This window comes from Furipterus horrens, unplaced genomic scaffold, assembly GCF_987537825.1.
Source record: "Furipterus horrens unplaced genomic scaffold, mFurHor1.1.pri manual_scaffold_10, whole genome shotgun sequence".
Classification (NCBI taxonomy): Eukaryota; Metazoa; Chordata; class Mammalia; order Chiroptera; family Furipteridae; genus Furipterus; species Furipterus horrens.
This window is the reverse complement of record NW_028327180.1, coordinates 44347246-44362143: the sequence shown is the minus strand read 5'-3', so window position 1 is coordinate 44362143 and position 14898 is coordinate 44347246. Positions and strand designations below refer to the sequence as shown.

The window sequence follows — 14898 nt, the reverse complement described above, 5'->3', positions numbered from 1 at the left end:
TGTGTGTAAGTGTGTGTGTGTGTGTGTGTGTGTGTGTGTGTGTGTGTGTGTATGCGCATGTACATGCAGTGCCCCTGGGTCTGTGTTTTTACTGCACTTTCCTGTTGGCTTCCAGCTGCCCCACCAGTTCCGGGGAGGGGCCTGGGGCAGTGGCTTCCCCCTCACGGCCCCCCCACACTTTATAAAGGCCCGGAGGCCACATGCTGATGCACAGCTGCCCAGCCTGGGGACACAAACGGCCCTGCCCCAGCCTCTGCTTCCCCGGCCAGCAGCTCAGACCATGGGAGGTCCCCGCCTCGGTGCCTTTTTCGTCCTACATGGTGAGAATTTGGGGGCCCTTGGCAACACCTCTTTGGTGCCTCTGCTTCCCATCTCCCCCTCCCCTCCCCCCACTGCCTTGTGGTGAAATAGAAGGCACAGCTGGCAGCTCTGGGGCCTGACATGGAGAAAGACACATGGTTAGGCTGGTGCCATGGGAGAGCAGCTAGCAGTGCCCTGGCACCCCCACGCCCAGGAAGGGACCCCCCCCCCCCGGTGTTCTAAGAGCCTGTTCCCCTACTCCCAGAGGGATCTTCAGGCTCCCTTCTGGATCCACACTGGAAGCTGCTCCCTAAGAAGGAAAAGTGAAGCAGGGGAGGAGAGGGGCCAAAAAATGAGTGCTGTGACCCCCTCAGGAAGTCACTCTTAACAGATGGCTTAGAGGGGTGCTAGGCAGCTAAGATGGGGATCCTTCCACTATGCGGTGCCCCCAACACATCCCCCATTGTCTCAGTGGCAGGGAAAGCCCAGAGACACCCCCCCCACACACACACACGCAATCTTGCTCCCCCAGAACCAGCTGGGACTCAGCTGTGGAATTAAGGGATTACTACTGTGGGTTTGAACTTGAGTTTTTCTGTGACTTCCCCCTTGCGGAACCTTCCCGCCCCACCCAGGGTGGCTCTAACGGTTATCAGGGCAGCTCGTTGCCTGGGCAACAAGACAACAAAGAGAGTTAAGAAATGACACTTGGGGTGCCAGAGCTTCCCCAGGCCACAGGGATGGGGTTCCCTGTGCTTACCCAGGGCCACAGGCGCAAGCTCTTTTTATAGCTTTATTGAGGTACAATTTGCAGAGCTTATAACTTGCCTGTGGTATGTATACAATTAGATAATTTTAGGGCGGTGTGTTAGGGGGCCAAGTCACAGAGCCCTGAGCCTCCCGTTCCACATCTATAAAATGGGTCAGGGCAAGGCTGGTTCCACTTTACAGGGCTGTGTTAAGGGTTGAATGAGTCCTGGTTCACAGCAAGAATTAAGTAAACAGTATGCATTGTTGTTGTTATTATGGTGATGATGATGATGATTGCACTGATGGGTCTGGGGGATGGGCTGGGGGTCCTTAGCAGGAGGAGCAAGGAGAGAATGACAGCTGCACCCCTGCCACAGGGTCCCTAAGCAGGGATCTGGCTGTGCTGGGCTCAGCTAGCGAAATGCAAACCAGGTGGGACTGGGAGCAGAGGACTAGCAACTCCTCTCCGGGTTCCTGTTTGGGTGACTTCCAAGGCCCCAGATGGAGAAAGTCCAGCCCAGCAGCCCCTGTGGTGGGGGAGGAAGCCAGCTCAGACTGGTGGGGCACAAAAAAAATCCTCCCTGCAGGGACTGGGGAACTTGACCCCTCACTTCCACCTTCCTCAGCCCCCTGTTCACCAGATTCTCCATAAGCCTTTCCTGGGCTCTGGGCCTCAGTTTGTCCATCTGTAGAGTGGACATAAACAGGGCCTCTGTCTCGTAGGGCAGTTGTGAACATAAAAGCTGCTCCTGGGACTTCAGGAGCTGGGGACAAATCAGCCCAGGTCTAACCCTGCCAGGGAAGATCTTTCTGTGATCTCTCCTAGAAAGAGGAACTGGGTCCCGGCCAAGGGGAGAACTAACCAAACTCTGGCCAGAGAGGAGGAAGAAAGGAATTCCAGCCTCAGTTTACTCCACCTGGGAGGGCCTCGGGGAGGGGGGCCCTTGCCATCTGCTGGCCTGAGGAGTATCACGTTTGGACATTGGGGCTGAGTGCTCAGGGGACCCTCCAGTCTGCACTCCCCTCAGTTCCTCAAGCTGTGCTCACCATGATCTATTCCAAAATTCCCTGGAAAGCTCCTCCAAGGGCGACTGAGCTATGAGTTATCCCTTCATTTGGCCCAGGAAGTGACTCACGCCTGCCTTTCTCCCTGATGCCCACCTCTCCGCCTGCTGCCCCCTATCTGGTCTCCCTGGATTATCTGGGCCTAGGCTGCCTCCCCAGCATTTCCAGATCAGCGGGGACTGGACGGCTCCCTCAAGTCCTCCCACACCCCCACCTGCTGCCCGGGCCCCCTCCTGCCTCCCTCCCTTCCCCTTCCTTCTCTGTTTCTGTTTCTCTGTCTCTCCCCTCTCAGAGTCTGTATTTCTCCGTCCATCTCTTCTATCACTGTCTTCTTAACTTCTGCCCCCAGTTTCTCTCTCCATCCCTGTCTCCTCATTTCTCTCATCTCTTAGTTTTCTCCTCACCTCTCTGCCTCCTCTCTCCCTCTTTCTCTCTGTCTCAGCTCCTTCTCTGTCCCGGTCTCTGTCTGTCTTTGTCTCCTCTTTATTTTCTCTCTGGTGAACGGCAAGGAGGTCTCCATCTCTAGAGCCCCAGCTGACTTGAGGAGGACCCCCAGGACATGCCATGGGTTCAGGGTGCCCCTGAGTGGCAGGAACAGCAGGGTGGGGCGGGGTGGGAGGTGCATACAGCACCTCCGCCCCCCAAATAAGAGCCCACAGCATTGTCCTGTGTGCAGGGAGCCAGGAGGTGAAATGTCACTACTGGGTCCCAACCTGGTGGTCGGGGCTGACCGATGTGGATGTGGTATGTTTTCACATGTGCCCTGAGGAAGGGTGTGGGGCTGGAGCACCTCAGATTTGGGGAGATCTGAGAGAACCCCTGGTTCAATCCCTTCATTTTTACATAAAGAAATGACAGTAAACATGACACGAAGGCTTAACTCTCACACTATTCTAGGAAATGGGTCCCCTCTTCACCCCCATTCTACAGAAGGGGAGACTGAGGCACCTGACCAAGGTCTGGGATTAGAACCAAGGCCACCTGGCTCCAGTCTGTTTCCTGAACTGCTGCCCACTGTCACAGAAGCCAAGACCCCTGCCAGGCTCAAGCCCATCCCCATTCTTCAGCTCCTGAAACCCACCTTCAGGCGATGGGTGCAGACCCTCTAGCCATGGGCTTTGAAGGCCAGGGAGGTGCCACCCGCACACTCTTCTTGAGTAGTGGACAGAGCCCAAGCCTGCGATGGGTGCTATACCCCTCAGATGTGTCACCCTCAGGCCTCCCTGTCCTGTGATTCCCTGACCCTCCATCTCTCTGTTCTAGCACTGTGTGTCTTGCTGGCTCTGTTGGAGGATGGATCCCAGAACACCAGCGGTGAGTCTTCTGGGAGTAACTCAGGCCACAGCCAGAGTCCAACCCCCACCTGCACCTCTCAGCCCAGGCAGGAGAAAGGCCTCTTGTAGGGGGAAGCTCAGGGTTGCCCCGCCCAACGCCCCTCCCCAGCCCCCAGCTCAGCCCTCATCTTCTGACCATGGTTTCCATCCCCACAGCCTCTACTGCCCATCCCTGTCCTCGCTGGTGCCCCCTACACTCCAAATGTGTCAACGCCACTGCCTGTCGCTGCCTTCCGGGATTCAGCTCTTCATCTGGGGAGATCGTCACCAATCCCTCGGAGAGTTGCGATGGTACAGAAGCTTGGGGCGGTGGAGGGCCACATGGAGACATGAATGGTGGTTGGGGGCCTCAGACTTTGTCCTCAGAGTGCCATCAAAGACAGAGAAAAGAGAAACGAAAAGATATAATGGTGAAAAATGAGAAGTGAATGAATGTGGCTTCCCAGAGAGAGAGGAGCTGGGTCTCTAGGAGTCTGGAATCTGTGCCTGCTTGCCCTTCCAGGACTGGGGAGGGGGATGCAGAGCTTCCACACACCCACCACTTCAGCACTTCCTCCTGTATCCAAATGCAGGGTGACAAGCAGAAAGCTGAGAAGAGCAGAACTGATTGTGTGGGCTTCAGGAATGGCTTGCTCCAGCCACAGTCCAGCTGTAACATGTTGCCTGAGAGCCTAATTCTTTCCCAAAAGACACTGATAAGCATCAGGCCCCATGCTAGGTAGGGGATGAGGCTCTCTGCCCTGAGGACACTCATGCCTTTGGGAGGTGACACTTTACCCCGTTTTGTTTCAGACACCAATGAATGCGGACCACCCATGACAGTATCCTGTGGGAAACTGGCAAACTGCCAGAACACAGAGGGGAGCTACTACTGCACATGCAACCCAGGATACAGGCTTGTTTCTGGGGCAACGAGATTCAGTAACAAGAGTCAGAACACGTGTCAAGGTAAGAATGACCCTGCATCCTCTGTCTCCCTGTCCCTGAGGTTTGGGGTCACCAGCCATTCCTGCAGCATATAGGATGTAAGGGCCCTGGTTACAGGTGCAGCACCCATGCCTGAGTGGGGACAAGTGTGCCTGTGTCCGTCCCACCAGCACAGAGAGGCAGGGTGGCATGAGAGCCAAGGGTCCAAATCCTGGTTTTGCTACCTGATGGCTGTGTGTGTGACACCGGCCAGGACACTTATTGAGAAATCACTGGTAATGTGCGAGATGTGATATTATTGTGATTTTGTGTTTAAAAAAAAAAAAAGAGTGCTGATCTTTTACAGATAAAAACAAAAGTAATTTTGCTTTTTGTTACCTGTACGACCTTGGACATGTTCTTTGCCTCTCTGTGCCTCTGTTTACCCATCTGTAAAAGGGAGTGACAATAGTGCTTACCTTGTAGAATTGCTGGGAACATGTATGAGATCCTGGAGCACAATACATGGTGGCTGTTGAGATTACCGTCATTGTGATCTAACACACCCTCTCCCGGATGGACATGCCAGGGACCATGCCCAGGGTGGCTGCTCAGGGAACAGCTGGCCCAGTCCATCCCTTCACCAGGGACCCAGGAGGAGCCAGGCCTCCATGCATCACCAGGCTTTGCCCCCTTTCCAGGAGGAGCAGGCGGGCAGGGAAGTGGCTTCGGGCACCCGCAGGGGCAGATGGGGCCAGCAGTGGTCAGGCAGAAGCCAGGCCTCACTCAGAGAGAGGGGAGTAGTGCAGAATATAGAGAGAGGGGAGGAGGAGGCTGAGCCGAGGATTCTGGAGGACCCTTGAGCAGGGTCCACAGGCCTGCCCTGCCGCAGAGAGAAGATCCTAAAAACCAGGGTCCCAGCCCTTTTCTCCTGCCCTGAGTGCAGAGGGATGCGGCAGAGCCTCCAGGTGGGAGGGAAGGGGGCACGTGCACCTGCATGGAGCCCAGCGGGAGGGCTCCATCCACCTCACTGCTGGTCCACAGGGGCTTCTGTGGGTGGATGTTATGCCCCAAATATGTAGCTTGGCCAGAGGGCAGAGCCTTTATGTGAATTGGAAAAAGTTCCAGGTGAACACAGTGTGTTTGGGGAGTGAAGAGTGAGCTGATTTTTGCCCCCATTTACCTCCTTGGCTGGACACCCTTGTGCAGTGAGCACCCTGCACAACTGCACTTGGTGGCGGCGGATGGCACTCAGTGTGCCTGTGACACAGGCTGTGGCTGTGGGGATTGAGGCGATGTGTTGCTGTGTTAGAACAGGCCAGGGCTGACAGAGGGCTAGAGCTGCTGGGCAGAGACATGCATGAACAAGAGCGAGGTGCGAGAGGTGGGACCTCAAGGGAGAGTGCAGCCTGCTGGTTTGGATCAGGACCTGTAGCCTGAAGAAGACCTAGCTTTGTGACGGGTTCAGCGGGGCCGTCTGTGCCCCTGCCCACCTCAGCGTTCCATCCTCTGCCGCACCTGAGGACATGTCTACTTGTGTCATGGCCCATGAGGTCTGCTTTGGGCAGGAGACCCAGGCCACTTCCTCGGCAGTTCGCCCCACATTCTGCAGGCATCAGCAGGCTATCCCAGGCACCTACCTGGTGTCCCAGCCCTCTGTGAACCACAAGGCTCAGAACCTTCTGCAGAGGCCATTTCCAGAAGTTCGGAATGTCTTACCCGCTCACCTGGCATCTTATTTGCATAAAACAAATGAGGACGGTGGCATTCAAGATTCTTCGGGAGCTCATGGCGCAGTGAGTTCCAGAGCAACATCTGCCTGCTGCACCATTGCCAGTGACTACCGGGATGAGACCTGATGCCAGGAGCCCTCTCAGATCCTCTGAGCCATGATGCACCCAGGGACCTCATCAAGGAAACTGGGAGAAGGGAGATTCAGGCCCACCTCCTCCAACTGGCCCTGCCTCTGGCCAACAGCCCCACCTGAAGATGCCCCCTGGCACCCTGGCCCCAGTTCCCAGCCACTCAGCCTCCATCTATTTCCCCAAGGAAGCCTTCGTCCTGGCCATCCCTGGTAGTTTCAGTTAACGGGACTGTGGGCAACTTGGAGGGTGACGTTGACCTCCCCCTCCCTGCCCCAAACTCAGAGAATTGGATGAATAAAGAGGCTCCCATCTGGACCAGATGACAAGAGAGAGAGTCATTGAGGACCATGCTCCAGGTTTGATGCTCTCTTGAGGAGCTCAACCCAGGAGCCATGGAGGCCCAGACGACTAGGGGACAGAAGATGGAGGCCCACAGGTCTGTGCCCCTGGTGGGAGAACAAGGAGCCACATGACAGAAACACCCGTCACTCTTCACCCATCAGCACCTGCTCCCTGCTCCAAGCACCCAGCCCTTGCCCACCGCTGGCCTGGCTCACATGTGGATTCTTATCACTTCCTGCCAGTCCAGGGGATGCCTTCATGGGGACCAGAGAGGTACCTTTACTGCTCCGAGGCTGCATGGCTGGATGTGAGCCCCGCTGCCCATCACGGACTGGCACCCACTGTACAGGTGGCCCTGGCCTATGTGGCATCATTTTCATTTTCTGGGCTCCTGCCTAAAAGCCTTGTCGTCGAGGAGTCAGGCTCAGTGGTGGTTCTCAGTCCATCTCCATGGGCTGGAGTCTCAGAATTAGCCTGGATGGCAGACTGCTGTCTCATCAGAGCCACCAGGGTTCCAAGGAAAACTCAGCCAACAGCACCCACCCTGGGGGAGTCAGGACAAAGGCCCCCAAAACGAGCCCTGCTCAGGGAACGCAGCGTTTCTTCTGCACTTGGTCCCAGGAAGGCTCGCCTTGGCCTTTGCCCAAGTCCCTAGGCTGGACACAGGTGGAGGTGATGTCCCTGTCCTAGCTGGGAGCTGCTTGGAAGTCTGAGGGAGTCAAAGCTGGCAGGGAGGACTTGGGCTGCTTCTGGCCGCATCTGGACAACAGAGCATCATGGTCACCACATTTACCCATAAGACACCTCTGTGTGAATTAGAAAAGACACCCACATACCTGGGAGGAGGCAGTGGGGCCTTCCAGATGCTTCTATGCTAGGAAACTGAAGGCTGCCCATGGCTGCAAGTGTCCACCACCCTCTCCTTCCCCTTGCAGACAAGGACGAATGTCGGTTGAACTCCAGAATCTGTAAAAGCCGCCGCATCTCCCTCAACACCCAGGGCAGCTACACCTGCAAGTGTCTGCCGGGTTTGACGATCAACCCGGAGGACCTGAAGCTGTGCAAAGATAGAGGCCCCAGGTGCTATGAGGCTGGACTGGAGCTGGGGAAGAGGCCAAGGCAGGCCCCGCAGCCCAGTGAGACACGAGAAGATTCTCAGGCTCCTGAAATGCCACCGACCTGCCAAGGGCCTGCCCAAGACTTCATCTCCCTGAAAGGTCCTGCCACAGAGCAGGGAAGTGGCAGGGCCTTATTGCTAGGGGTTTTCTGTGGAATCCCTGTGAACACCCTCAGACACTTCTTCCTCACCTGTCAGGTGCAAACTGAGGGAGGTGTCACTTCCTGTTTCCAGAAAGGGAACATGGGCCAGTGCCCAGAAAGGAGTAGGCAGGAGTCTTTGGTCAGGAAGTCCAGCCCACACTCAGTTTCCCTCCTGGTTTTGCCACCTATAAACTGGAGACTATGGTCCCTGCCATGTTCATCTTGCAAGGAGGCCACCATAAGGTGCTTTGAGGCTGAAGATGAAGGTCACCAGCTCGTGGCCCGTGTACTAATTGTGGGGTCCTTAGTGCCGTGCAGTAGGAAGTGAGTGCAGTGAGCAGAGGGAGGGCTTGACGCTCTGACTTTGTCCTCAGATGTGAATGAATGTACCTCAGGGCAAAACCCCTGCCACAACTCCACCCACTGCCTCAACACTGTGGGCAGCTATAAGTGCCGCTGCCGCCCGGGCTGGACGCCGGCTCCTGGGTCCCCCAATGGCCCAAACACCACCATCTGTGAAGGTTTGGAGTTCAGATCCCACACTCCCAAAGACCCACAACTGAACCATCTGATCACATATTCAGTGGCACCCACAGGAATCCAGCAGAATGAATGCTGGGGGTGCCTGCTGTGCCAGGCATTCTTTTGAGGCTAAATGGGAAAAGAACTGCGGGGTCCCAGGAAAGGAACTGGGGTATCAAGGGGAAGGCTACTGTGGGACCCCAGGCAGCAGCTAATCACTAACTGGGATGAAGGTATTTCAATATCTCACAACCTGTACATCCGTGCAGGGCTCACCTGCTAGCAGCCAGACCTCTGCACACTTCCCATAACCCTGAGTCCGCCTCTCAGGGGAGGGCAGTCACCAGGTGTCATCGCCTTCAGCCAACGGGTGAGGGGAGTGGGTGGGGCAAGGAGAGGAGAGGGGCCTTATGCAGATGGGACAGGCAGGGCCTGATCTGCTTCTTTATGTTCCCAGAGGTGGATGAGTGCAAAGCCGGGAAGCACCAGTGTGACAACTCCACCTTCTGCGTCAACACTCTGGGCTCACACATATGCCAGTGTCTCCAAGGCTGGGTGCCCAAACCTGGATTCCCGAATAAACGAACGAATACCCAGTGTGAAGGTACTGGGCCTGACCCTAGTCCCCGCCTCCAGTACTCACAGACACTCACACCTAATGAGCATCTGTTCTGTCCCCTGCAGAGATCTCCTTCCCCACCTGGACCCCTCCCCCTGGAATCAAGAGCCAGGTGAGTGACGCCAGCAGGGACTTATTTCCTTGATGCTGCTCTGCCCACATGTGAGGCTCTGACCCCTCATCTCCTCTCTCCCAGAGTCTCTCCCGCTTCTTTGGAAAAGTCCAGGATCTGGACAGAAACTTCAAGTCTGCCTCACCCGAGGACACCATCAAGGTAAGGGCAGGACCTGGGGGGACCCTAGGACAGTGTGGAGCTGGCTTGGAGATGTTTCAGTGTGAGTGGAGACAGTCCAAGCAGGGGCCTCTGATCAGAGGAACACATGTGGCTGTATGCACAATATACACACACCGTATACATCCCCATCATACAAACACAGATGTACATACACACCCCAATTCCTGGGTTCCCCAGTGGCTAGAGCAGGGCCCTTTGGATGCACACTCACACTCAATAGAAATATAGTGGCTGCAGAATGCAGCAACGGAGAATTTTGCCTCTGGAGCTGAGCCACAAAGGTTCAAATCCCCCCACTTTCTGCTGTGACCTCAGACAAGTGACTTCCCCTCTCAGGGTCTCAGTCTCCTATTTCATACAGTGGTCGTGAAAGTGAAAATAAATTAAGAGAGGGCTCAGAGAACAGTGTCTGGCACACAGTTAGCATTAGATGTAAGTGTTAGCATACGCACTTAGCCTGGTAGATATATATGAGTCCCTTATGTCATTTTAAATTTTCCAGTAGCTTCATTACAAAAAAAAAAAAAAAGAAAGTAAACAAGTGAAATTAATGTGAAGATTGCATTAACCCAATAGAGCCAAAATATTACCAGTTCAAAATGGTACCACAGGTGGCTCATGGCAACTATTCTGGATAGTGCAGACTTAGAACAGAACCTGGCAGGAAGTCAGTGGCTGATAAATGTTAAGTGTCATTATTCTACGTGCACACAGGCATATACTCCATCCCCCTACTTGTCTTCTGGCTACCGCAGCATCTCGATGATTCTCTTGTGCCTGTCCCCCAGGCAACCTGGGTGGTTCTCCAATGTGTCCCCTTGTGAGGGAGTGAGATCAGGGTTCTTTGGGAGGTTCTTGGAGTGCAGTGACTCAGGAGCTGTCACCCATCATCCCCAGAATCTCATCAAGTTATTCGACGAGCTACTGGAAGTCCCCGGAGACCTGGAGGCCCTGACCCTGCCTGACCGGCACCGCGTGGCCACCTACCTGCTGTCATACCTCGAAGAAGTCCTGAGGACCCTGGGCAAGACCATACCTAAGGCCTCTTTCACCTACCATTCCCCTTCAAAAACAGGTGAGGCCTCTTCCTGCCCTGCCCCAGCCCTGGGCCCCATCCTACATCCGGAGCCCTCAGTCACTGTGCTCTCCCCTCAGAGCTGTCCCTGGTGATCCAAGGGCAAGAGAATGGAACCGTCACCATGGGCCAGAGCCATGCACGGATGCAGCTGAACTGGGCTGAGGCCATTGGAATCAGGGAGTCGGGTAAAAGCAGAGAGCTAGAGGGGGCCCCTGTGGGAGAGGGAAGAAAAAGTTGGGATGTGGCTAGGGGTGAGATTCCAAATATGTAACAATTGGAAATGCCTAATTTATATGTCTCAGGAGGGAGGAGGCAGGGCAGAAGGCAGCAGAAAATAACCAGCATGTCTGTCCCCCAGGCCCCACTGTGGCAGGCATATTCTCCAACCAAAATATGCAGAAATTGCTGGCCAATGCCTCCTTGGAGCTGGACCCTGAGAAGAAAATCCAGCTGAAAGAAACACACGAAGGTCCTGTCAGTGTTGCCCAGCTCAGGCTCCTCTCCGCTGTCAACACAGTCTTTCTGAGCAACAAGAACACAGAGAAACTAAATTCCTCTGTCAACTTCACCTTCTCCCACCTTGTGAGTCTTTGGGTGGGGAGGGGGGATCTGCCCCACTGTTCACCCCACAGCCAATGTCATGGTGACCCTTCTGAAGTCTCCATTTCCCCACCTCCACTCATTCTGTTGCTTCCTTAAATGTACCCCAGGGCCTTTGCACTTACTGTGCTCTCTGCCTGGTATAGCTTTCTCTCACATGACTCAGTCCTTTATCTGTTTCTAGTCTTTGTTCAAATGTCGCCTTCTCTTTTAGGCCCTCCCTAACCTCCTTATTTCAAATTACAATCTATAATCACCCATGTCCCACCTTTCTCCTATCCTGCTTCTTTCTTTTCCTTCTTTAAAATAAGCACTTATTACTTTTTAACTTTTTTTTTTTAGATTTATTTATTTATTTTAGAGAGTGAGAAAGGGAAGGAGAAAGGAGGGAGAGAAACATGGATTGGTTGCCTCTCACATGCCCCAACTGGCCTGCAAACCAGGTACATGCCCTGACTGGGAATCAAAGAGATAACCTTTTGGTTTGCAGGCCAGTGCTCAATCCACTGAGTCACACCAGCCAGGGCAGCACGTATCACCTTCTAACACACTACCTAGTTTACTTTTCTATTAGGTTTATTATTTACAGTCTGTCTCCCCAGTGAGCATATCAGCCCCACAAGGACAAGGACTTGTGTCTGCTTTGTTCCCTGCTGTGCCCCTGGCTAGCACACACAGTAGGTGCTCAGTAAACACTTCTCAATTAAAAGCAGTCCAAGAGTGGCTCTAGGCTAACATCTCTGACCACCCTTTCCTGCCCACAGCCAGAGGAGCCCGGGTCACGGCAGGAGCTAATCTGTGCCTTCTGGAAGGGTAACGACAATGGCGGGTACTGGGCCACCACAGGCTGCCGGAAGGTGGGCAGCGTGAATGACAGCACCACCTGCCGATGCAGTCACCTGAGCAGTTTTGCCATCCTCATGGCCCACTATGATGTGGAGGTGAGCAGCCCCAGGGCCACCCTCAAAAGCCCCCAGATGGCAAGGTTTAGGTAAGACAGGAAGCTGGTTCTTGATAGTGTGGCCCAACTGGTTCTGTATGGCTGCACAGCCCAGGTGGGCCCATGCTGCACATCCCCCCTAGTCTCTTCCCTGAGAACCACAGACCACCTCCCAATGACCCAGCAACTAAACAGTCTGGCCTGACATTGGAGCCCCGCTCCAGCCAATGCCCCTCTGAGTACCCACTCCCATACAGTTTTCCAGTTGTTAAATATCACTAAAAGCTGAAACACAACTTTCTGAATGTGGCTTCAGGCGTTCCATAAATAAATGGCCATGTGGATTAACTGGAATGGGCCAGGCAGAGTAGGGAACATTGGTGCTCCAGGCCAGCCTAGGAAATACTAAAATGTGGGATTTGTGAGCTGACAGGTGGCCAAGTGAGGTCAGAGATGGGAACCCATCAGTGCTGGAAAAAGATGTGACAGTCAAGACTTCTCTGGGGACCTTTTTGGGAGAGCAATCTGGGTGCAAAGTGGGAAGCTTGTTGCACCCATGGGTGTGTGTTTGTGTTGGGAGTATTTAGGATGACAAAAATACAACAGGCTTGCTCTGTTGTTGAAGGCAGAGAGGTAGAGGGAGGTGATCAGCCTGATCTGAGTCCTGCAGACCACTCAGGTCCCAGGTGGGTCTGGGTTGTGGGACCTACAAGGAGGGCAGAAGGCCTCAGGGTGCTGGATCAAGCCTTGCCCACCTCATCCTGCATCCAGGACCTGAAGCTGGCCCTGATCACCAAAGTGGGACTGACACTGTCGCTCGTCTGTCTGCTGCTGTGCATCCTTACCTTCCTGCTAGTGCGGCCCATCCAGGGTTCGCGCACCACAGTGCACCTGCACCTCTGCATATGCCTCTTCCTGGGCTCAGCCATATTTCTAGCAGGCATTGAGAACGAAGGCGGCCAGGTGAGGCCCCGCCCCGTGGAGTGCCCCTCTTATCTGGGCGCTAGGCCAACGAGGCCCAGGGTAGGGGAAGCTCGCCTACTCCTGGGGTCAGTTGAGACTGGCCCCAGAGACAGGCGGCCACACCCAGACTCCGCCCACTCCCCCCCCCCCGGCCTTGGCCCCACCCACCACAAGCGCTCTGGCGAGAGACTGGCCGCAGCCAGAGTAGCGTGTACCGCCCCACGCTGATGTAATCATCCCCACCCCCTCCCGCCAAGCAGGTGGGCCTGCGCTGCCGCCTGGTGGCTGGGCTGCTGCACTACTGCTTCCTGGCTGCCTTCAGCTGGATGAGCCTAGAGGGCCTGGAGCTCTACTTCCTCGTGGTGCGCGTGTTCCACGACCAGGGCCTGAGCAAGCGCTGGCTCTACCTAATCGGCTATGGCGTTCCTGGGCTCATCGTGGCCATCTCGGCGGCGGCCAAAAGCGAGGGCTATGGGCGCGCCCGCTTGTGAGTGCGCAATAGTGGGGCCACGGGAGGGCCCGGGATCTGCCAGGGGCGTGGGGCTACACCAGTGCCCCCACTCCGCTTGGACACCCCTCTGGTTCCTGACTAGACCCCTCCCTTCTTGCCCAGCTGCTGGCTGGACACCAAGGAAGGCTTCCTCTGGAGCTTCAATGGACCTGTGACCTTCATCATTTTGGTAACTATCCCCGCACATTCCACCCTCAAAGCCTGAGCCGCAAGGCCCCTCACTGAACCTATCAATAGATTAGCTCTCTCACTCCAGGTTCCAAGGACAACCCCTAATCCAAACTCTCTGCTCCCTACCCAGTGCAATGCTGTCATTTTTGTGACAACTGTCTGGAAGCTCACTCAGAAGTTCTCTGAGATCAACCCAGACATGAAGAAATTAAAGAAGGCCAGGTGAGGGCAGGAGCTGACAGGGAGAGGGGGGACGTTTGGGTTGGCGCCCTGCTGCAGCTGCCCTCCTCCCCTCCAGGGTGTTGACCATCACGGCCATGGCACAGCTCTTTGTGCTGGGCGGCACGTGGATCTCCGGCCTGTTCCTCTTCAACCAGAGTACCTATGTGCTGACCTATGTCTTCACCATCCTCAACTGCTTGCAGGGCTTCTTCCTCTTCATACTGCACTGCCTGCTCAACAAGAAGGTGGGGTTTGGGTCAAGCTATATGGGGGGCCAGTACTCTCCCCCTTCCCCTACTTCCCCAGGGCTGCCTCTCCCCTGACCTGGCATCCTGGGCCCTGCAGGTAAGGGAGGAGTACCGGAAATGGGCCTGCATGGTCACTGGGAACAAGTACTCAGACTTCACCACGTCCACATCAAGCTCCAGCCACAACCAGACTAAGGTGAGGGCCAACCCTGGTGAGGAGATGCCAAGCCAGAAGGCAGCCTTAGGCCATACTCAGTCCTCACTGAGCTCCTCTCTCTCTAGGTCCTCAGGCCATCAGAGTCTAGCATGTGACAAGCTTTTGGCCAGGCCAGCAGCTCCTGTGGCCTCCTCAGCAGCTTTTGCACATGCTGAAGACTGTCCCCTCCTCTCCCACCACCCTTCTTGGAGAGAGGAAGTCAACAGTTGTTTTCTGGCACCAAACCTGGGAACACAACCAGGATGGAATCAGACCCAATGGACCTGCTTCTGGCTGCCTCTGCTGCACCCCAGCTGGGACCCAGGGTGGGCAGGAGCTGGTCCAGGGTGGCAACCCTTTGCCCTGGTATACAATGCCCAGACAGACAGGGCTCCTGTGCCCACCTGATCTCCCAACTCATGTCTTTGCTACAAAACAAGAGGCCAGGGTGCTAGGGTTCAACTTTCCTGTTAAGCTAAGACTGAGGTCAAGGATGGGAAAAGGGCAGGGCCCCTCCTGCCTGTGGCTCACGGTACAGAGGCCAGTCTGCTTCTTTGGCAGAAGGTTCTCACTGTTTTTTGAAGGTGGTAGATGTGTAATTTTTTATGTTTGTTTTATTATCTGTATAAACTTTTCAATGTTGACACTTAAAATTAAATCTCACACTGATATAGCAAGTGGCTTTGCTGGCTGGCTGGGGGATCCCTGGCC

At 55.0% G+C, this 14898-nt stretch overlaps 1 protein-coding gene across 1 annotated transcript; it reads left to right on the top strand.

Moving 5' to 3' along the window:
• The first annotated feature begins 222 nt into the window (after nt 1–222).
• On the top strand, nt 223–14860 carry ADGRE5 (adhesion G protein-coupled receptor E5). Its single transcript, XM_090289693.1, has 20 exons — nt 223–320; nt 3379–3429; nt 3606–3740; nt 4242–4397; nt 7498–7635; nt 8197–8343; nt 8802–8948; nt 9029–9075; nt 9160–9237; nt 10156–10333; nt 10414–10521; nt 10695–10918; nt 11701–11877; nt 12648–12839; nt 13100–13326; nt 13453–13519; nt 13652–13743; nt 13820–13988; nt 14089–14187; nt 14274–14860. The coding sequence occupies exons 1-20, from the start codon at nt 281–283 to the stop codon at nt 14301–14303; spliced, it is 2502 nt and encodes an 833-aa protein (XP_090145819.1). The 5' UTR covers nt 223–280; the 3' UTR covers nt 14304–14860.
• The last annotated feature ends 38 nt before the right edge of the window (nt 14861–14898 follow it).

Coding starts and splice junctions, on each gene's coding strand:
- ADGRE5 (XM_090289693.1), top strand. CDS start 281: ATGGGAGGTCCCCGCCTCGGTGCCTTTTTCGTCCTACATG. Junction 4,398..7,497: donor GAGTCAGAACACGTGTCAAG/GTAAGAATGACC, acceptor TTCCCCTTGCAG/ACAAGGACGAATGTCGGTTG. Junction 13,744..13,819: donor AAGAAATTAAAGAAGGCCAG/GTGAGGGCAGGA, acceptor CCTCCCCTCCAG/GGTGTTGACCATCACGGCCA.